The sequence below is a fragment of the Bubalus bubalis genome, chromosome 2, assembly GCF_019923935.1.
Source record: "Bubalus bubalis isolate 160015118507 breed Murrah chromosome 2, NDDB_SH_1, whole genome shotgun sequence".
Taxonomy (NCBI): domain Eukaryota; kingdom Metazoa; phylum Chordata; class Mammalia; order Artiodactyla; family Bovidae; genus Bubalus; species Bubalus bubalis.
Window position 1 is genome coordinate 140,635,333 of NC_059158.1, and position 22,056 is coordinate 140,657,388.

Sequence of the window (22,056 nt, forward strand, 5' to 3'; positions counted from 1 at the left end):
AAGTCGCTTCAGTTGTGTCCGACTCTGTGCGACCCCATAGACGGCAGCCCACTAGGTTCCTCTGTCCCTGGGATTCTCCAGGCAAGAACACTGGAGTGGGTTGCCATTTCCTTCTCCAATGCATGCAAGTGAAAAGTGAAAGTGAAGTCGCTCAGTCATGTCCAACTCTTAGCGACCCCATGGACTGCAGCCCACCAGGCTCCTCTGTCCATGGGATTTGCCAGGCAAGAGTACTGGAGTGGGCTGCCATATAATTTACTGTTTAGCTGGTGGTTCAGACAGTAAAGAATTGGCCTCCAATTCAGGAGACCTGGGTTCAATCCCTGGGTCTGGAAGATTCCCTGAAAAAGGGAATGGCTACTGCAGTAGTCTTGCCCAGAGAACTCCACAGACAGAGGAACCTGACAGACTATATAGCCCATGGGGTCACAGAGTCGGACACAACTGAGTGACTAACTTTCACTTTTTAAAGCTGAAATTAATCCATTCCAAATACAGGGTATGAGTGAATGTATAATTTTTATTAGAGAAAATTTTCTCCATACTTGAAATGCACTAAATCGATGTAATCAGATTGCTTTGTATCAGCACATTTGTGTTCAGTAAATATATGTGGTCTCTCTTCAGTGAGATTGCAATATAATTACTAGGTGCAAAACAAAGAATGGCATAGATCCACATACAAACGCTCATTGTCTTCAGTAATGACAACATTATTGAGATCTCTCATATATTCGTTCTTTTTAGTTTTGTTTTTCTTTTTTTTAATTAAAAAGGGGACAGGCAGAAAACATCTCATGGGGAAAACTTAAAGTTTAGCCATATGTATAAATTAAAACAGATTTGAGTATTCAAAAACTGAAAAAAAAGGGCAGGCATGACTTTTACTGGGTACCAAGAAAACCACGATCAGGACCACAATCAGATTAAACAGTTGCTTTGGACAAATCACAAAACTAAGCCCAAATTACTATTATGTAATCCAGGTGTTCTCGATCCTAATGACGCATCAAAAAAAAAAAACCCACAAATCTTTTAGATACCTATGCCAAACTCCCAAAGTACTGCTCTACAAAGATGAGGCCTATGTATCTGTATGTTATAAAAAGCTCAAAAGATTAATGTAGTACATATATTGTTGGTTGCCCACGTTTTTTTCCTTATCTAAACATATTCTAAAAATGACCCATTCTGCCCTCATAAATACCTCCTGTGTCTCAGAGAAAACAAATTCCACTTCCAGCTACAGTAGACCCAACTGACCTAAGAGTTATTCCATATCCTCTACCAGTGACTGGCCTGCGGGTGGACAGGTCTAAGCCACTTTAGATCAATGAGACCCAAGCATCTGGTGGCAAATTCTGGGAAAGCTTTTGCATGTAAGAGAGGGCCCCTGAAATCCTCCCCGATTCCTGCACTGCATGTAGATGAAGATGCACACAGTCCCAACTGCTACTGGCAAACATCCCGTGACCATGAGGGTAGCCAGCACTAGATGATGCCAATGCTGCAGTTGAAAACAGCGGGGAGAAAAAAAGCCCAGAGGTGACCCTCCTAGGAATCACTGGAATAGAAATACTGAAGCCTGTTTTATCAGCTAACTTCATGTATAATGATTCAATAGATTTTCTAATTGTTTAGGTCATTTTAAGTTGGATTTTTTAGTTATTTGCATCTGAAAACTAAAGGGTTATCCCACTGCAGCACCTTTTCAACCATGTGTGCTGTGCTTAGTCACTCAGCCGTGTCTAACTCTCTGTGACCCCATGGACTGTAGCCCGCCAGGCTCCTCTATCAGTGGAGGTTCTCCAGGCAAGAATACTGGAGTGGGTTGCCATGCCCTCCTCCAGGGGATCTTTCCAACCCAAGAATCAAACCCAGGTCTTCTGGATTTCAGGCAGATTCTTTACCATGTGAGCCAGCAGGGAAGCCCTAATAATCTGTATTAAGCAGAAACCACACAAACATGCCTTCATACTAAATCTGTAAATCCGAGATTGATTTATCTTTCCTATTGTAACAAAGATTAAATCTTTAAAAAACTAATTTACATCTTGTTACACTTTTCCAATATTTGGGCTGAACTGTATTTAAAAGTTGATGCTCACTGCATTCATTTCATTATTCATTCAAAGTTTTTGCTATAAGCTTTGTCTTGAATGTGCAAGACCATTCGCCGTGCATAGAAGTCCCTGTATTCCTCTGGTAATTCACCTAGTGTTTTTAAGGCTCTGTCCAAAATTTGTACAGCTCTTGATGCTGCTGTCAGATCTTTGTTTCCATAGGTATCCGTTTTATCATAGCATTCAGATGGAAGGTGCTTCCAAAAGACATTCACTCCCACTCCAAACTCTTCAGAAATTACATTATGGAACCATAAAGCTGAAGAAGTATTTTTAAAAAAAAGAGTTAAAAATAAAAGCTACAGTTAAAAAAAAAACAAAATGTCAGTGAAATATCACAAATTGCATATAGCCAATTCAAGAAATAAATCTTATAACTAGATCCCTTCGTTAGCACACTCCTAGCTTTTAACAGAATCATTTTAACTTTTATGAATTGCCAACCAATTTAAAGTGTCAATAGCACAACCCTACGTTTAAAACTTCTGAAAGTAGCAATTTTTCCTTTTAACTTGAAAGACACAATAAAGTTCTATTTTGTTTTTTAGTTCTGTAATTTGGGGCTGTGTTTTGTATTACTTGTTTACACTTCCTGAGTCACAAACCACATCAAAAGTGTTCATTTTTTATACACAGAACATTTCAATTATTTGAGGAGTATCTGACCTTTTCTGACTTAGTACAGTACTTTTGTTCTCAAAGACTTCCTGGTTAAGCTGCCTTTGGTTCTCTAACTTGCTTAAAATCTGCATTTATTGTAGCCTCCCCAGTTTTTATATTTCTAATGCAGTTACAATCATCCTATGTTAACGCTCCTTTATAATATATATATATAAAAGTAAAGCAAATATTTTGGTTGTGGAAAAGATAAGTAAACTTCGTATAGCTAATTAATATTTTACTTCCACTAAAAAGTTTACTTCTTTGTTTTCAATTGAGAATAAATATTTTCAAAGCATAGGTGCTAAAGAAACACTAAACCAATACTAAACAAAGATGAGATCCTAGTCACATCCAAAAAGTGTTTAATCTTGTGACAGAAAGGAAGATTTATAAGATGCTAAATTTTAGAAATAAACTCATTCTAAGAGTGCTCTAGAAAAAAAAAGCTTAAAATATTTTGATTTACAAAACTAGGTTCCAAACATGGTTTTAATCTTAACTACTCTTTCTTTCAGAACCTTTTTTCCCTTATTCAGTGTTAACAGGGAAAAAAAGCTAACCATTCTGTTAAATTTAAATCCAGAGATGGGACTTCTGCTCCTATTTCAAAATATCCGCAAACGTTCAGTGTTTTTTCTCTTTTAAAGTTGTATACAGAATAAGGCAGAACTGCATCACCCTTAACCATGCTCTCAAGATATAAAACCCCCAAATTTAAGTAACGGCAATGGATTTAAAACAGTGTGCCGTGACTGTTTTCAGTGAAGATTGAGAAGTCAAGGTATTAAACTTTTATACACAATTATGTAAAGTAAACTAAACAGGACAACACAAAGATTAACAAACTATGGTTCCCTGTCCTCAATGAATTTATAATCTAGTCCCAAGTAAGATCATATTATTATTAATACTTTTAACTAAATTTTATCACTCAAGAGGTATTATTATAAACATATTAACATATATGAAAAGTAAAACTATAAGCCAAATTTGTTAATGCACCCCTTAATATTTTGATTTTTATAATTTTCAGGTATTCAGTTTTGTATAATTACAGATGTTAACTGTATCACTGGTTACTAACAACTAATGCCTATATACTGTTCAAAGAAATTAAGTGACACTAATTCAGACTGTAGAAAAGTAGTGCACAATAGTGTACATCATAGGTACTGCATTATAACATTTGATATTTAATAAAATATCCTGTTTGGCTTTGAAATATATTTATAATTTCTTCATAATTACTTAAGTGACAGTTCTAAAACATGTAAATATTTTAGAAACGAAATTATTTTAAAAGTACCATGAGGTATAATTTTTTTGCAGATATATAAAGTATCTTGCTTAGTATCCTTTAATAAGAGAACTTAAGAGTATAATAATATATTTATAGGTTGTCTTTGAAAAACAAGACAATACTGTAAGAACCTGTCTTAGCATACTTTAAACAAACACACATTTGTATATAAAAATTCATCTTGTATAGGATAGGATACAGTTAACAAACTTTTGTATAAAAAAAAAAAATCACATAATGGTCAAGTGAGTATAAATAGTATAAAAAGCAAGTTACTGAAGTCTAGAAATCTTACCAGGAATGAATAACACATCTCCAGCTTTAAGGGAACATTCATACCTTCTAGCCTTGGAAAACAGTGGATATTTAGCTAAGTCTGGGTTATCTATGTTCAGTACTTCTGATTTAGAACCTAAAAAGTTACAAAACAGGATGATATAGATTGAACAGTTAGCATTTTTTTTAAATAACCACAAATATAAATTTGAAAATTTATTTTTTTTAACAACTACTTTACCGTATCACACTGTGAGAACAATTACTGTTCTCCTGAAGACAATTTTCAGTGACCTACCCTTTATTTATAACCACTGACATTCACATAACATAATCAAGATAATCTAAAAATTTCATTCTTCATATAACCTATCATCTCATGTATACACGTACACAATGAAGAACACAATACAAGACACGAATACAACACAAGAAGCATAATTAGGAAGAAGCCCTACAAAGTTTTTCTATGAGAATGAAGACATTAAAAAAAAAAACTTGAGAAATTTATTCTTTAAAAAAAATAGTACCTGATAAATATAAATATTGGGCATCTCGAGGACTAAACAGAACAACACGCTTTTTTCCTGTCACTTGTATTAAGAAGTTATCCATTACCTGAAGGCAAATAAGAACTTATGAAAAAGCATAAAATTCTAATATACAGAATCAATGATACTCCAGTTAACCATAAATCCTATCTTTTAATAAAGCTTGACTCAGATTACCTAAAAGTCTTATAGTAATATTCTAATAAACAGTGAAAACAGATGTGTTACACAACTGTGTCATTATTTCTCCAACACTGCCTTAAGATGGGAAGGACTGGCAGGCCATTAGAAAATCTGCTCAGAACAGTTTGCCTTTGCTTCATCATTATGACAGCAAGTGCAGCTGCATCTATTTGAGGCTCCCTTTGGTAAGTATGACCAACTCCCCGGGGGGCTCAGATGGTAAAGTGTCTGCCTACAATGTGGGAGATCTGGGTTCAATCCCTGTATCAGGAAGATCCCCTGGAGAAGGGAATGGCAAGCCACTCCAGTACCCTTGCCTGGAAAATCCCAGGGACAGAGGAGCCTGGTAGGCTACACAGTCCATGGGGTCACAAACAGTCAGACACAACTGAGCGACTTTACTTTCACTTTTCACTTTCCTTTGCTAAATATGGGTTTCCCAGATGGTACCAGTGGTAAAGAACCTGCCTGCCAGAACAGGACATGTAAGAAATGCTGGTTCTATCCGTGGGTCGGGAAGATCCCCTGGAGGAGGGCATGAAGCCCATTTTAGTGTTCTTGCCTGGAGAATCCCATAGCCAGAGGAGCCTGGAGGGCTACAGTCCATAGGGTCGCAAAGAGCTGGACCCAACTGAAGTGACTTAGCATGCACACGTGCACGTTGGTATCTATTTTACTTATCTATCAAGGAATACTGTAAGGCTAACATTAGATGATAGGATGAGAGCACTTAGAAAAACCAGGTGCTGAGGAAACACAAGGTAGTGCTGCAACCACTGACAGACTCTTACTAGATGACCAACCAGAATTTGGTTACAGGAAAATATACTGATTTCCAAATTATTTCAACAGGACCATACTTGGCAAATAATTTTGACAAACTTAGTAATAATGGAGCAATGTTGACTTTTATCGTGTTTGTAAGGGTACACTGCATTAGTACAAATTTTGAAAAATCCTAAAAGCAGAGCTACAAGGACTTCCCTGGCAATCCAGTTATCAAGACTACGTGCTTCCAATGCAGGGGGTGGGGGTTCAATCCCTGGTTGGGGAACTAAGATCCCAAATGCCTCACAGTGCAGCCAAAAATAGAAAAAGGAAAAGAAAAAAGGCAGAGCTACATTAATTCCCAGCTAAGGAATTAAAATATATACTAAGCAAGACATGTTCATGATTATTTACATATCACTTCAACCTAAGCATTTCTCCCTTAACAATGACTTCTGTAAGCTTTAACTACATAACTAGCATTCCTTTGACTTATTTTTAAGAAAAACTTCATATTTAAGAGAAAATGGATACTACACAACATTTGTGAATACAGTTAAAAGTATGAGTTATCATTTTCTCATTATACTATTCATGTAACTAAAACCTTAAACTGTGGTGTTGGAGACGACTCTTGAGAGGCCCTTGGACTGCAAGGAGATCCAACCAGTCCATTCTAAAGGAGATCAGTCCTGGGTGTTCACTGGAAGGACTGATGCTAAAGCTGAAACTCCAGTACTCTGGCCACCTCATGCGAAGAGTTGACTCATTGGAAAAGACCCTGATGCTGGGAGGGATTGGGGACAGGAGGAGAAGGGGACAACAGAGGATGAGATGGCTGGATGGCATCACCAAGTCGATGGACATGAGTTTGAGTAAACTCCGGGAGTTGGTGATGGACAGGGAGGCCTTGGCGTACTGCGATTCATGGGGTCGCAAAGAGTCAGACACGACTGAGCAACTGAACTGAACTGAAAACCTTAAAACATGTTAAGATCTTATATCTATCTCATTTAATTATACTATATCAAAATCCTCCCAAGAGGTCCTCAGCTATAAAACACTATAAAGTATACTTCTAAAACTTTATTATAAAGTTTTATATTTAGAACTTTTCAAAATATTCTATCTTTGGAAACCTATCAAGGGGTCACAGAGTCAGACACAACTGCGCAACTAATGTACACACAAGATATTGCTTTAAATTTTCTAAATTTCTCTACCCAACACCAAACTAAACACAAACCTAGACTTTTAATGTTATTTAGCTATTTATTTGCATGTGTTTGCACGTGCGTGTGCATGCTCAGTTGTGTCTGACTCTGTGACCCCACGGACTGTAGCCCACCAGCCTCCACTGCATATGGAATTTTCCAGGCAAGAATACTGGAGTGGGTTGCCATCTCCAACTCCAGGAGATCCTCCCAGGGATTGAGTCCACATCATTTGTGTCTCCTGCATTAGCAGGTGGATTTTTACCACTGCGACACCTGGGAAGCCCATGCATATGTTTAAGCAAATAAAATTGTAACACCATAGAATAAATGGTCAAGATCAATATCTGCACATCTTACTGCTCAATAAATACAGTAGACACTTGACATTCTCAAGGGATATATACCCTAAGACCTCCAGGCATCTCCAAATTTTTACAGTTGGAAACGGCTCTCCACAAACTTCTGCCTTTCTCCCAAACAACGGTTCCATCTAGACACATATATAACTTCAACTTTAACATTTTTTCCACTTTCAGTTTCCCCCACCTCATCTGGTGTCCATTTTCCACATGTTAAAAAAACAAAAAACACTTGAAAAAACTCAGTATATATATTTATAATGATGAACAGAGAAATGCAAATGTAAGAAACTAACTAGGCTCTGCTGCTGCTGCTAAGTTGCTTCAGTTGTGTCCGACTCTGTGTGACCCCATAGACGGCAGCCCACCAGGCTCCCCTGTCCCTGGGATTCTCCAGGCAAGAACACTGGAGTGGGGTGCCATTTCCTTCTCCAATGCATGAAAGTGAAAAGTGAAAGTGAAGTCACTCAGTCGTGTCCGACTCTTAGCGACCCCATGGACTGCAGCCCACCAGGCTCCTCCATCCATGGGATTTTCCAGGCAAGAGTACTGGAGTGGGGTGCCATTGCGTTCTCCAGACTAGGCTCTAGCATTAACTAAATAATTTACTCCCATACCATTGCCTGGCAGAGCACCTGTTTTTAAACCTCATGTTTCAGCAAATTACATGTCAGAGATCTTCAGGGTAGCCTCCCAAAAGTTAATACTGTGAATGTTCAGTCTATAAATTCTAAAGGCTACTGTAGTTTTAGATTTCTCATTTTATGTAGCATACATCATAGTGTGTCCAAAGTTGTAACCCTGGTGAGCTGATTCGAAAAACACTGGAAAAGAACTGCTCTTCTTTGAAGAATTTTGGAAACTTAATATCTCCTTCCAATAAAGGAAACTGCTTTCTGATATCTGCAACATCCTGCATTGAGAGAAATACAATGAGAATTTTATTCCACAGTATTGGAGTAATGCTTATTTTATCTAAGGCTGCCATCAGAGCCCATGATATCATGGAGGAATGGTGCAAAATTCTGCTCACTGTTTTAAAATACTAGGATGTGACCATAGCCAACACATGATCTTTTAAGTGAAAGAATGACAGACTGTAATAAGACATTCAATGATTTTACGATTGTTAACCTTTATATACTTCATTAATAGGAAAGTTCATCTTACTCTAAGCAAGAATCATACAACCTACTTAAATGCAAGAGTCATTAACTTGAATGTTAACTATGTAAAACCTGGGGCTTCTCCTAAGAGAGAAGACTAAAAGAAGGTAAAGAAATAACATGCCATAAAGAGAAAAGATAGAATCTGACTTGATCATTTTAGGGACTGCTCCTTAACTGTGTCCACATTAATTTGACCCTAAATACATATATATGAATTATCCAGGTTTTTTATATCATTTTAGATTATATTTTATTAACTGAATGGCCGTCTGCAAAATAAGTAGAATAGATTCCTTAATTGTGGAAAGATTAGATAACTTTTCACATTCAGAATTCTTACCTTTCTAGGGTCTTCTCCAAGTGATCGGAGGTAGTACTTCTCATCCTTAAACAAGCCAAAGAAAAACAACATCAGTATTCACTTAAAAATATCAGAAAGTAAAGACAAAAGGGAATAAATGTGAAAATCTAACCCAATTAAGTCATTTTCAAAAAAAGTTCCATTTTCTTCCCTTTCTACTAATGCTCTCTGGTGGCCATATGAAGAAATGTCTCTATACGTGCTTGTAACAATGACAGGATCCACAAAACATCAGGTAAAATAAATTCTTTATAAAGGCAACACATGCATATCACATCTAAAGCTTAATTTAGACTTTATACTCTAAATTATTTACAATCTTAATTAGCATCTTAAGACTTTACAGAAATCCCATTTTTATAACACATGATCTCAGAGTATCATTGAAGGCCAACAACAAACTTCATTAATATAATGCAAATATAGAAGATAATATAGAATACTTTATACTTTTAAAACTAATTTTTTAAAAAATCTGAAACATTGTATTTTATAAAGCTAAGCTTATCCTTAATCATAATTCTCAACCCAAATCATCAAGAGTCAGCTCAGGTATGAATTAGAACTATGTCAGCTTATAGTAATAAACTTAAGTTGATGCTTTAAAAAACTGTCAACTATAACTTTATTAAGCAGCTCTGCTGCTGCTGCTGCTAAGTCGCTTCAGTCGTGTCTGACTCTGTGTGACCCCATAGATGGCAGCCCACCAGGCTCCCCTGTCCCTGGGATTCTCTAGGCAAGAATACTGGAGTGGGTTGCCACTTCCTTCTCCATTATGTAGCTCTAATAGGGAATTATTTGAATTATGAAGTATACATCGCCTGTATTTTCTGTAATAACTAGTAAACTGAGCCACATCAGATCAAACACAGGGGCAACACAAGAATTCTGCCTTTTATACTTAAATTGACCATTATAGCACAAACTTCAAACTATATCTCATTTATCATAACAATATACATCTATGTTCATAGATTTTACTTAAATCCAAGATTTACTGATTTTAAATTTTAACTAGTACCATATCAGATAAGTTTCATAAATTTATTACTAGCTAAACAGGTTCAGGGCTTGCCTGGTGGCTCAGATGGCAAAGAATCTGCCTGCAATTTGGGATATCCACGTTCGATCCCTGGGTTGGGAAGATCCTCTGAAGAAGGGAATGGCAACCCACTCCAGTATTCTTGCTTGGAGAATTCCATGGACAGAGGCTAAGTCCATGGGGTTGCAAAGAGTGGGACAAGACTAAGTGACTAACACTTTCACTTTCACAGGTTTCAAAGTCTGTTCTTCAAAATTCTAAGAATTTTCTACCAGTTCTAATGTTTCAGGATTTAAAATATATATTTATGTGGCAGATACAGAGATGCACCACACAACCCTCTTCAAGAAAAGATTCATTAATTGCAAGGAGTGTGATAAACTTACAGCTGCCAGCTGTTAACTCCTTCAGGTCTACCTCACCCTTTGAACTGTCGTGCTCTTTCTAGGATAGCCTAAACCAATGACTAAGCAAGATGGTAAAAGGCCTAGACACTGCCACCCTGGACAGGATTCCTCTAGGAAGTAGTCTTTGCTCAGGAGTTCCACATGGAGCTGGCAGAGAGTTGGTCAGCTCTGGATCATTGCCTGATGGCACCCTTTACCCAAATCTTCTCCTTTTCTTTCACAGGTATTTTCCCCAATAAGTCTTTTGTAGTCCTAATTTCATCACAGAATGTGTTTCCCAGAGAACTTAACTGACAGTCCAATTCATCTTACACATCACCCTAACTTTTAGACTTTACCATTACCTTGTCCCTATTTCCTTTATTTCACTTGACATTTCATGGCTATTTAAATCTGTGCCACTCATTACCCTTGGACAGGAAAGTACCAAAGTGCAGCTGAACATACATGTTAAAGCATGACTGTAAAGCTAAAACACATTTTTCAGATATAGCTAATGGAATCAGTTTTGCAGATATTCTAGTCATACAATTAGAATCAGACATCTGGGATTTCTGTAGGGATAAAACATCATGTGATGAAAGAACAGAGAAAATGTAATACCTTTTACCACCAAACTGACCATCACCCAGCTGGCTCAGATGCAGACAACAGCTTTCTTCAAAGCTTATAAAGCAGTTTATTTTTCAAATGTGCTTTTGAGATAACACAACAAACTTTTTTTTTAATGTATTTATAAAAGCCTCAATGTCTCATCTCAAGATATTTAAATTCTATTTTGCATTATTTTAAGCTGGATTATTATGTAAATAAGTAGAATTCTTCTGCATATAATCCTGAACAAATGTTATAGCAAATACACACAACAGAAATCACATTAATAACAATAAAAAAATATAGAAATAGTCTTTTGTCTTTGTTAACAGAGTTAACAAAGTTCTCCTTTTTATCATCTGAACTTGGCATATCAGACCAAAGCATTTTCAGAGGAAATAGTATTAATAACTAACATTTAGTAAGTGATTCCTACCTGTCAGGCACTGTGCTGAGTACAGATTTTATAGTTAACTGTCACAAAAAACTTATGAAATAAGTACTATTACTGTTCCTATTTTACAGATGAGAATACCAAAGCACAGAAAGGTAATGAGGACAAGGTTTGAGATCTAATAAATAGCACAGCTAGGATATATGGAAAGCTATAGTTCTCATATATCTAACATTCTTTTATAAGAAAATAATTTAGTGATTACATATTAATGTTTTCTTAAGAAATTGTGTTAAAAACAATTACCTCTGAAATAAAGAATTCTGTATGCTTTTCTTCAGCTGCCCTTTGTACCAACTTGTCAAAAGGTAAAGTTCTGAAATAAACACAAAAGAATCCTTGGACTTAGTAAAAATAAACTAGTAATACTCTAGCCACTATACACACACATACTGTTTGCTGGAGTTTGATATAATCTTCTGTTTTACAACACAGTATCCATAATTTTTACTATAACCTATTATGTAGAATTCTAAGCTTTCAAACTTCACTTAGAGTTGAGCTTATTTGACTTAGGTTGTCTGAAATTTTGCTTTCAAAAATTAAAGATTTTTAGATCTACAGTACAGATGGATCCTTCTCATATGTCAATAGACTCCTATTCCAAGTTTTTGTTAGAAAAATGTTTCTGGTTTTATGGTATATATGGAAATATACAAACTTGCAAGCTTTTAGTGCTACTAATTTTCAAGTTTCGTGGCAAAACAAGTCTCGAGATGAACAAGGCAAACTACTAGTGCTACTGTAGAAGAGAAAACAAGCAAATGGCCCATGAAGACAAAGCCCCTCCCCTTCTCACCAACCTACCTGCCTGCCTTCTGGCACGACCAAACAAAACTGCTCTCACCCTTCTACACCACAGTCTATCATTTCGGGCTTCTGAGTAATAGCTCAAGGATTCCAGTGAAATGATCAAATTTTATTCTTAAATATTTCTGCCCAAAGGCCCATCTCCTTCCATCCTGGTAAACAGGATTGAACACTGCAGAAGCAAGGTTTGTTTCCTTTACCTCACTCTTTTGAGTCTGAGGGTTACCTTTTCTGAGTCATATCCTATCTGTTCAATCTTCTAGAATCAAAAGTACTACCCCCTACCTGAAGATGATACCTTATCAGAAACATCAAACAGACAATGACATCATCAAAGGCATCTGGGTCACTACACTCTAGCCTCCACACCTCTCATTAGGAGTTGTAATCTTTCTCTCTTACTAACAAATATTTCTCCACTTGAACTCTGTAACAGGGAGGTAAGATTTCCTTGTAAGAAGATGTCCATGCAATGCTTTCCAAGAAACATAGTGGGTTAACATAAATGTGGAATGTCAGCTATTAGAACAGATAACACTGTTTACTGAAAAGACAAAGACCCTCTGGGAATTTCCTGGAGGTCTAGTGGTTAAGACTGTGCTCCCAATGCAGGGGGCATAGGTCTGATCCTTGGTCAGGGAACTAAGATTCCACACGCCACGCATCTCGGCAAAGTGAAAGTGAAAGTTGCTCAGTCGTGTCCAACTCTTTGTGACTCCATGGACTATATATAGCCCATGGAATTCTCCAGGCCAGAATACTAGAGTGGGTAGGCTTTCCCTTCTCCAGGGGATCTTCCTAACCCAGGGACTGAACCCATGTCTCCCGCATTGCAGGCAGATTCTTTACCAGGTGAGCCACAAGGGAAGCAAATCTCAGCAAAAAAACAATTATTTATTATGTCTCGACTAGAAGGATGGTGACTGAACTCTTAATTGTTGGGAAGCAGAGGATGTGGCTTCCCTGTGTGCAGTATAACTCAGTAACTGAGCACGTCCCTTGGAGAAACTGAGAAACTAAGGTCATAGTCATCTTATGCTACAGGTTTCTGTGGACTATGTAGCTTAACTAAACTAGGGTATCTCTGTATCTACCTCTAGTCTTGTTCCCTTACAAGGAAGTTATCACTTAGTGAGCCAAAAATGGCTTTTGGATTGGTATAAGGACTCTACTGATACTATCCTGCTAGGATGCTGTTTCCTGCCTTGTACCCCTTTGCAAAGCGAAGCGAATCTGATGCCAGATTCTGGACTAGCAGGTGTCAATCTGAATTTGAGGACACTACTGATAATTATGTACAGTGGACACTGCAGGAGAGAAGAAAGAAGGCTGTCATCTACTCAGACCAATCAACTACTATAGTTTCTGGCTAATAATATCAACAAATTTATTTGTTCAATGTTTTCCATCTCTGATCTCACTGTACACCCTTCATTTCTACCAAAGCACCTTTTGAAGAGTTTGGAAATAATACAGAAGCCTCTACAGGCCAGAGCTACCTCTGTAATTGGTGCAGTTGCTAAGGTCTTAGAGAGAACCTAAGACCTTTACAAGAACAGGCCAGGTAGAGTAGTTCAGTCCAAAGCAGAACTTGGGTGGCCTCAGCAACCTTCTCCTTTAGTAGTACCATCCAAGCTTCTACAGAAGCGAAGCTGAGAGAGGGGGGCAACAGGCATATCAACTGGGAAGTTCCTTGGCCTTCAGGTCTCATCTATCCTACGCGTGTTTCAGTAAGAAGAGCACCTACTATACGACGCTCCACTTGTTTGGACTGACGTAGACCAGCAAGTGAGGTAGTATCCAAGAGGGATTAGAACTGTTAGGACTCTGTGGAGTCAGGCAAATTTGGGAATAAGTCTTGGTTCCATCATTTCAAGCTATATTTACAATCTTAAGTAAATTTTTTAACATTTTTAAGCTTCCGTTTTCTCATCTGTATAAGTATCAGTTAAAAAATCTACCTCATAGACATTTAAATGAGTAATACAATCTAGGATGCACAGTACCTGATATATAAGAAATGTTCGATAAAAGATAGATGGTGGGGTTAACAATAAAGGTAACATAGCAGCAAGCAGTTAACAACATTCAGAAAAAGAAAAAAAAAATCCTTACTGTTCTGTTCCCCATTTTGGAAAGGTTTCTTTCCAAGATCAGGAATGAGGAAAGTGTAACAAACAATAAGAGCAGGATGGCAGGAGTTAGATGATGTGGATGTGATAGGCAGAAGCAGCAAAGCAAAGCTCATGTTAAGACTCAGACTTGAAAAAAAAAACCTATGGACAGAATACCAACAGTATCCTTTCAAGGCTCTTCATTTTTATGTATATGGATTCTGGAAGAACAGTAAGAGCTACCATGAGGAAAGAAGTAAAAGCCAAGACTTGGGAACATATTTATCTTCAAGTGTTTGAAAATCAGAAATGAAACCTTAATCTAAAGTGTTAATACTGAGATATGTGCGTAGGTTCTCTTACTTTCCAGCCTCTCTCTGTGGCCTAGATGCCTCCCTTCTTTCCTGTTCCCCAATAACTGAGAAAATGACTGACTACATCTGTTTTCCTTCTGTCTCTAAGCAAATAACCTTGCAACTCTTTAGCAGCTCTAGTGAAAGGCTTAGAGGACCTGGAATAGGAACTATTACATAATATATGTGCTTCAAAAACATGTTTTGAAAAGTTTATAGGACATGACATAACATTAAGGCAATTCAAGACAAAGTTTCAATACCCATTTGTTACAGCACTGGGCCTCCCTGGAAAATAAACATCATTAACTGCAGGCTGAGAAACACCCATCATTCCAGCACTTTCTTCCACTTTCTTGTTTAATAAAAAATGAAAAGTTCTTACACTTGGAAAAATTTATGGCAATTAAATTCAATTCATGGCCTATTAAAAACCAAAACTGTAACAGCAAATATTCAAAGAATCAAATACCAAGAAACGGTTTGGCAAGCTACTATACGAACTTGGAAAACTCTAATGAGAAAAGTATGACCCTGGACACTGGAAGCTCTGTTTAGCTCATCTCTAAACTCTGGAAGGAACAGTGAGAGCCACCTTTCTTTAAAAAATCAGTCTTTTGTGAACATGGTTTTTCAACAGACTGGATTTTCTGGAAACTACACGTGCTCAGAATTTGAAAATCGTTTTTAAATTTAACATTTTTAGTAAAACTCAAGGGAATAAACTCATGGGAATAAACAGCATAGTAAAACTATAAGATTATAGCATTTAAAGCTTTCAAGTTCAGACATACCACAGCTTTCAACTATCTTTTACTTTTAAGACATTCCAAAACATAAATCGACAACCATGAGGGAAATTTAACATATTTAAGATTATTTTGTCAAAAAAGAAAATTAAGTCATATTTATCCAAGTTGACAAAAGATTATACCAAACATAACAACCACCTGTCTTATATTTCTGGAGAGGGCAGAAAAAAAAAACACAGGAGCTTATACTTAACTAAAAACAATCTGGAAGTAGAAAATCTTCCAAAAATAGGGCAAAGGAAAAGTTTAGAATTTACAACTCTAGATAACAATTACTGATGTGGGAAGACCAACTAATCAATGAAGCACTAAATGAATACTGCACATCCAGCTTTAGATGTAATCTAACTCTAGTTACAGAAATTCTCTGCTCTTTCCATAACTCCAGAGGGTATTGGGTATACACTCTATTTTTAAAATAGTCTTTGGAAATGTCTTTGTATAATTATGTAAGCTGAGAATTCTTGTCTTTTAAAAGCCATTCTTTAAAAATTAGTAAGCTATTCTATAATTATACCAAACAAGCCAAGAGAGAAAATGCCATATGGTCTTTGTATAATAATGCAAAAATATTTTACAGGTTTAAAAAAAGTTATGTGTATCCCCAGAGTAAACCTCAGAAGAAAATACCTATATACAAAGTTTTTACTAATGAAGTCCATCTGGGCAACTGCAGCAACATGAATTTTCACCTCTTTCCTCCCTCCGACTTGGCTGAGGTAATCCACTGTCCATTTGCTTGTACATGCTCCCAAATCAATTCCTTCCAACACTAGAGGTTTTCTCTGTGTGGGAAAAATCAACAAAAATTAGGGAAAACCAACAATATATCAGGAGTTATATTGGGTAATAAAGGGATAAAAACAAATAAAAAATGACTACTGATCCCAAGATGCTCAAAATCAGATCTTCTGACAATTCATGCTGTAACTAAAGCAGGAAGAGGAAACTATGTAATATACTTAGAACAAAATTTTAGCATTAGGAAAACAAAACAAAACCAAACAGCAATACTATCATAAGCTTAGAAACAAGATAAGTCTGAATATTATTTAAAGCATTTTTATGAGTGTTATATATAACAAAAAATACAACTGATTAAAATTTGTACTTTATAGTCAAATATTGTTTGCAACTTTTTATTTTGATAACCATTCTAAACTTATGGAAAAGTTACAAGAACATTACAAAGAACTCCCATATACCATTTACTCTGAGTCACGAGTTGCTAATTTAACACTTTGCCCCACTTATTTTACCATCTGCTCTCACTCTTGCAATGTGTGTATGGAGACATATTAAAAATAATTTAATTTTTTCTAAACTATTTCAGAGTAGTTTTCCAAACTGTCTCTATCATGCTCCTTTATCTCTAAAACTTGAGCATATTTTCTGAGAACAAAGATATTCTTTTGTATAACCACAGAATAATTATCAAAATTATATTTAACAGCTATAATACTTTTATCTAATCCAGCTTGTATCCAAATTTTGCTAATTGTCTCTGTATTTTTTCCCAACTTCTGAGATACCACACTGCATTTAATTCCTGCTGCTAAGTCGCTTCAGTCATGTGCGACTCTGTGCAACCCCATAGATGACAGCCCACCAGGCTCCCCGGTCCCTGGGATTCTCCAGGCAAGAACACTGGAGTGAGTTGCCATTTCCTTCTTCAATGCATGAAAGTGAAAGTGAAGGCGCTCAGTCATGTCCGACTCTGTGCGACCCCATGGACTGCAGCCTACCAGGCTCCCCCACCCATGGGATTTTCCAGGCAAGAGTACTGGAGTGGGGTGCCATTGCCTTCTCCGACACCTCTTTTAATCTGGAACAGTTCCTCAGACTCCTTCTTCTATGACCTGGACATTTTTTGAAGAGCACAGGCTAGTTATCTTACAGAATGTCCTTCAATAGGAATTTACATGATGCTTCTCCATGATTAGATTCAGCTTATGCGTTTCTGCAAAGAATGTACCACTCAGTATTGCTGAGTGCAAAAACTGTGATTAAAAAAAAATCACCTTCTACACGTACTAGTTAGTATTCTAATGTAAGAATTAGCTCTAACTTCTCCATTCATTCTTTTTTTTTTTCCATTGAGTTATAATCTACTGATATAATTTTGAAGCTCAAGTTATCCCAGAGTTGGCCAGTAAGAATACCTTCAAGCTGACTCTTATGACTTTCTGCCTGAGCACGTCTTACTTTATGGCAAAATAACATAATCCAGTATTCTTTTGCCTCTCTGTCCCAGCCCTATAGTTATTTCTTCAAGTAGCTCTGGTTTCTTCTAGTGGGGAATGCTGTTTAGAAACAATGATCTGGGTGCTAAATGTGTTCATGACTATTGATGTGTCATTACATATAGCCCTTCTCAGGGATCGGAGCTAGGAAACACATGAAGGTGTGTATATACTCACTCCCTCCACCCCCCCCAATATACACGCCCCCACACACACTACATATGCATATGGTTGTATTTCTCTCTCTCAATATGTACTAGACACACACACACACACACACACAGTCTTAATGGATATATGATGACTCATGATACTTCCAATATGGTTACCTAATTCCAAACTTATACCACAACATTTATTTCAAAATTTCTTGTTCATATATTTGTAAACTACCTGCTGTCTTCCTGAGAAACCTGGTTCCAATCATCCTCAATGTTTAATCAGTTGCACAATCCCAGAATTCACACTAAGTACCTCTACAATTGCTAAGTTATACCACTGTAAAAAAGTATACAAACTAGAATTCAGCATTGTTTATAGTTCTTTTTGTTTTTAGACTGCCATAGAATCAAAGTATGGGCTTCCCTGGTGGCTCAGATGGTAAAGTGTCTACCTGCAATGCAAGAGACCCATGTTTGATCCCTGGGTCAGGAAGATACCCTGGAGAAGGAAATGGCAATGCACTTCAGTATTCTTGCCTGGGAAATTCCAAAGAAGAGCCTGGCAGGCTCCAGTCCCTGGGGTTGCAGAGTTGGACATGACTGAGCAACTAACACATTCCAAATTCATAATCGAAGTACTGTGTTCAAAAGTGACTTAGGTTACTTCTCCTCTCTCCCTTAATTAGGTTCACTTGTTATTTTTATATTCTATACTAGAGTTTGGCTTTTTTTTAAATTATTCCTTATCCATGTTAATTTTTTTATTACTATTATTTCAGAATATAAAACATTAACGTGATCTCCAAAGTCAAAATTATATAAAAAAGGTCACTGCATCTATACTCACCCATGTTGTAATCACTCAACCCCTGTAGATAATCAATCTCATTAATGTCTGGCTTACCATCCCCATGTTTCTTTTTTGCAAAGTGATCAAAAACCATATAAATATCCTTACTTTTTTATACAAAATTATCTTATTTATACATTGTCTTTTGTAATTTTTTAATTTAAAATTATATCCTGAAAATCACTGCTATCAGTTCAGATTTTCTCTCATTGTTCTTTTACAACTTAGCACACTATAGTGTAAATGGAAAATTTAATCTGTCTCCTATAGTAGGTTTTTTAGGTTATTTGTAATCATTCTCAAACATAATAAATACTAGATATTTTCATTCTGTTGAAGTACATCCCCAGAGTAAACTCCTGAAGAGGAACTCAGTTCAGTTCAGTTCAGTCGCTCAGTCATGTCCAACTCTTCTCGACCCCATGAATCACAGCACGCCAGGCCTCCCTGTCCATCACCAACTCCCGGAGTTCACTCAGACTCACGTCCATCGAGTCAGTGATGCCATCCAGCCATCTCATCCTCTGTCGTCCCCTTCTCCTCCTGCCCCCAATCCCTCCCAGCATCAGAGTCTTTGCCAATGAGTCAACTCTTCGCATAAGGTGGCCAAAATACCGGAGTTTCAGCTTCAGCATCATTCCCTCCGAAGAAATCCCAGGGCTGATCTCCTTCAGAATGGACTGGCTGATCTCCTTGCAGTCCAAGGGACTCTCAAGAGTCTTCTCCAACACCACAGTTCAAAAAGTAAACACATCAACAACTTTGTTAGATATGCCAAATTCCCCTCCATTAGGCTTGTACTGCTGCTACTGCTGCTAAGTCCCTTCAGTCGTGTCCGACTCTGTGCGACCTCATAGACGGCAGCCCATCAGGCTCCACCACCCCTGGGATTCTCCAGGCAAGAACACTGGAGTGGGTTGCCATTTCCTTCTCCAATGCATGAAAGGACTTGGCATAAAATGTGAGTGCCAGTTTCCTCACAGACTCACAAAGAGTGTATTATTAAAGCCTTTTGATTTTTGCCAATATGATACATAAATGGTATCTATTTTTTAAATTCTTTTATGAGTAAAGCTCAATGTCTTTTCATGTGTTTAGAGGCCATTTTTATCTTTCTGTCAACTGTTCACTTTTTAATCAGATTTTTGCCTGCTTCCTCATTAATTTTTAAAAGTTCTTTACATACATGTGCTTTCGCTGACATTTAATGAAATATATACTGTAATATTTTCCTCCCAGTTTGAATTTGATGTACTCAAATTTTAATCTTTTCTTTTACTACACTTAAGTCATAAGGAAACCCTTCCATAGACCTAGATTACAAAGAAATTTATCCATGCTTTCCTCTAGTACTTATGTAATTTCTTTTTTTATTTAGATCTCTGACCCTTTTGGAGATTACTTTTGTGTATGGTGTCAGATATAAATCTAATTTTATCATCTTATAAATGACTGTGACTATCCAGTCGTCCAAGCACCATTTATTTAAAAGTTCATCTTTGCCCTAGTGATTTAATGTCATGTTCATCACACGCTAAATTTCTATATGAATGGAAATTTATCCAGACTCTGGAGATACATATATAAAGTCACTCAGACTTTCTTCTCTATTCATCTGGTCTGTCTATCCATGCAACTGTACCACACTGTTGGTTATTAAAACATTTTTAAAAATCTGATAGGCCTATATCCCTTAACAGCTTTTCTTAGGAGTTTCTTCATTAGAAAAGTCTTGTTTTGCAAATTAGTTATTGATTTCTAGTTTTATTACACCATGATCAGTGTTATTTGCAATTTTCCACTTTACAATGTTTAGTGATGCTTTCTTTGTAACAGTATGTCTTGTCTAGGAAGGCTAAATTACAAAACACTTTTTGCTAGCCATCTTACAAAGTATTTCCACATTCATATATTATTTGATGGTCACAATTCTGTCCTGAAGGTATCTATGCACTAATGTGTTCCGTGGTGGGGAAGGACAACCACCCATCGAGCCTGCTGCTGCTGCAGACTTGAATCCTCCCCGTAGGTTTCTAATTCCTAAAAGAAAACTTCATCCCTGACTTTTGTAACACTCAGAACTGTAGCTCTATAACCATCCTCAGAGATATAAATATCAAGTAAAATTACTGGGGGAGGGGGTTCTTTATCATGAGCAGGCTAATTGTAATCTTATGGTTTTTGTTTTTTTTTTTAATATCTGTTCGTCTCTTTATTCTCAGTTTTTCTGACGCCTAGATTCCTTTGCAAAAGCCCTGCAAGTAAAAACAGTTTCTCCCCCATTAACATTTTTCTGAGTTTTGTTTTAAAGAACTAAGGTTCGAATTACAGATACCAAAGAATCGAACGTCTGATCTACAACCCATGTTAGTTAGAATCCAGTGGAAGTTTCTCGTGGGATTTCCATTGCTTCCCTTTTTGGATCAGTGCAGTGAAAAACTGCTCCTTCAAATCCAGTAATTCGTGAAGAATAAAAGGCGCCATTCAAGTTACTGGGGGGTGGGGGTCGGAGATGGGGCGCGAAACTGCCCCTAGACTGTAAGAAAATCGACGAAAGACTTGAAGACCTGGGGGAGGCGGGGGAGGGGAGTGGGAGGCGGGTGAGTATTTCCTAGGGTGCCATGGTAATGGTATTAGACTCCTTGATCGAACTCCCGCAAGGCAGCTAACTGGGCTTATTAGGTAAAATATTTCTCGTAGTCAGCCCTCTGACGTCCAACTGCTTCCCAGAAACGTGGAACGGTACTCGCCGAAAAATTTAATAGGTGAGACCGTCAACATCCCCCACGTGCTCCCTTGGCCGCAGGGCCAACCAGCCACTTTCAACTGACAACCTTCTCGCCACAACCTGGATCCAAAGAAACCAGTTCGGAGCCGCTCGAGTGGTAGGTACGGGTATCCACCGACATCCCATGGTTCCGCCCCGCGAGAGGGCCTCACCTGCGGATACAGGTGCTCTATGAACTGCTCCTGCGAAACGCCCTCGAATCGGGGTACTGGGAAGCGGTGCCCAGCCATGGTTGTTCACGCCAATCCTCTTCCAAGTCCTGGGACCCTCTGCACTAACACGTTCCTCAGCGCGCGATCCGCCCGGAAACAGGACCCGGAGAGAACAGGTCCGGGAGGCAGGCTGAGTCGCGAGAACTGCCAGTTCCTAGTATGGGGCTCGGGGCCAACAGGCGTATGATAGAGAGCAGAGAAGGGGCGAATTCACTAGAGGTGGCAGCAACAGGCCAACTCGACTCT

At 37.6% G+C, this 22,056-nt stretch overlaps 1 protein-coding gene across 3 annotated transcripts; it reads right to left on the bottom strand.

Moving 5' to 3' along the window:
• Positions 1-500: 500 nt before the first annotated feature.
• TYW5 (tRNA-yW synthesizing protein 5) lies at positions 501-21,890 on the bottom strand. Of its 3 annotated transcripts, XM_006059322.4 has the most exons (8): positions 21,751-21,890; positions 16,187-16,341; positions 11,714-11,783; positions 8,950-8,994; positions 8,216-8,353; positions 4,893-4,980; positions 4,382-4,498; positions 501-2,382 (listed from the first exon to the last, which is right to left on the bottom strand). In XM_006059322.4, exons 1-8 carry the CDS (start codon positions 21,826-21,828, stop codon positions 2,126-2,128), a joined length of 948 nt encoding a protein of 315 aa, XP_006059384.1. In that variant the 5' UTR covers positions 21,829-21,890; the 3' UTR covers positions 501-2,125. The 3 variants fall into 3 exon arrangements, with proteins under 3 accessions (XP_006059384.1, XP_006059385.1, XP_044792924.1); XM_006059323.4 differs by lacking the exon at positions 11,714-11,783 and having other exon boundaries at positions 16,249-16,341; XM_044936989.2 differs by lacking the exon at positions 8,216-8,353.
• Between the last annotated feature and the right edge of the window lie 166 nt (positions 21,891-22,056).

What these genes read in the sequence shown, in the direction of transcription:
- TYW5 (XM_006059322.4), bottom strand. Translation starts at nt 21,828, where the DNA reads ATGGCTGGGCACCGCTTCCCAGTACCCCGATTCGAGGGCGTTTCGCAG. An exon ending in TTGGAGAAGACCCTAGAAAG is followed by an intron (nt 8,354 to 8,949) that starts GTAAGAATTCTG and finishes CTCTCAATGCAG; the next exon opens with GATGTTGCAGATATCAGAAA. An exon ending in AACTTTGGACACACTATGAT is followed by an intron (nt 4,981 to 8,215) that starts GTATGCTACATA and finishes ATTTGCCTTCAG; the next exon opens with GTAATGGATAACTTCTTAAT.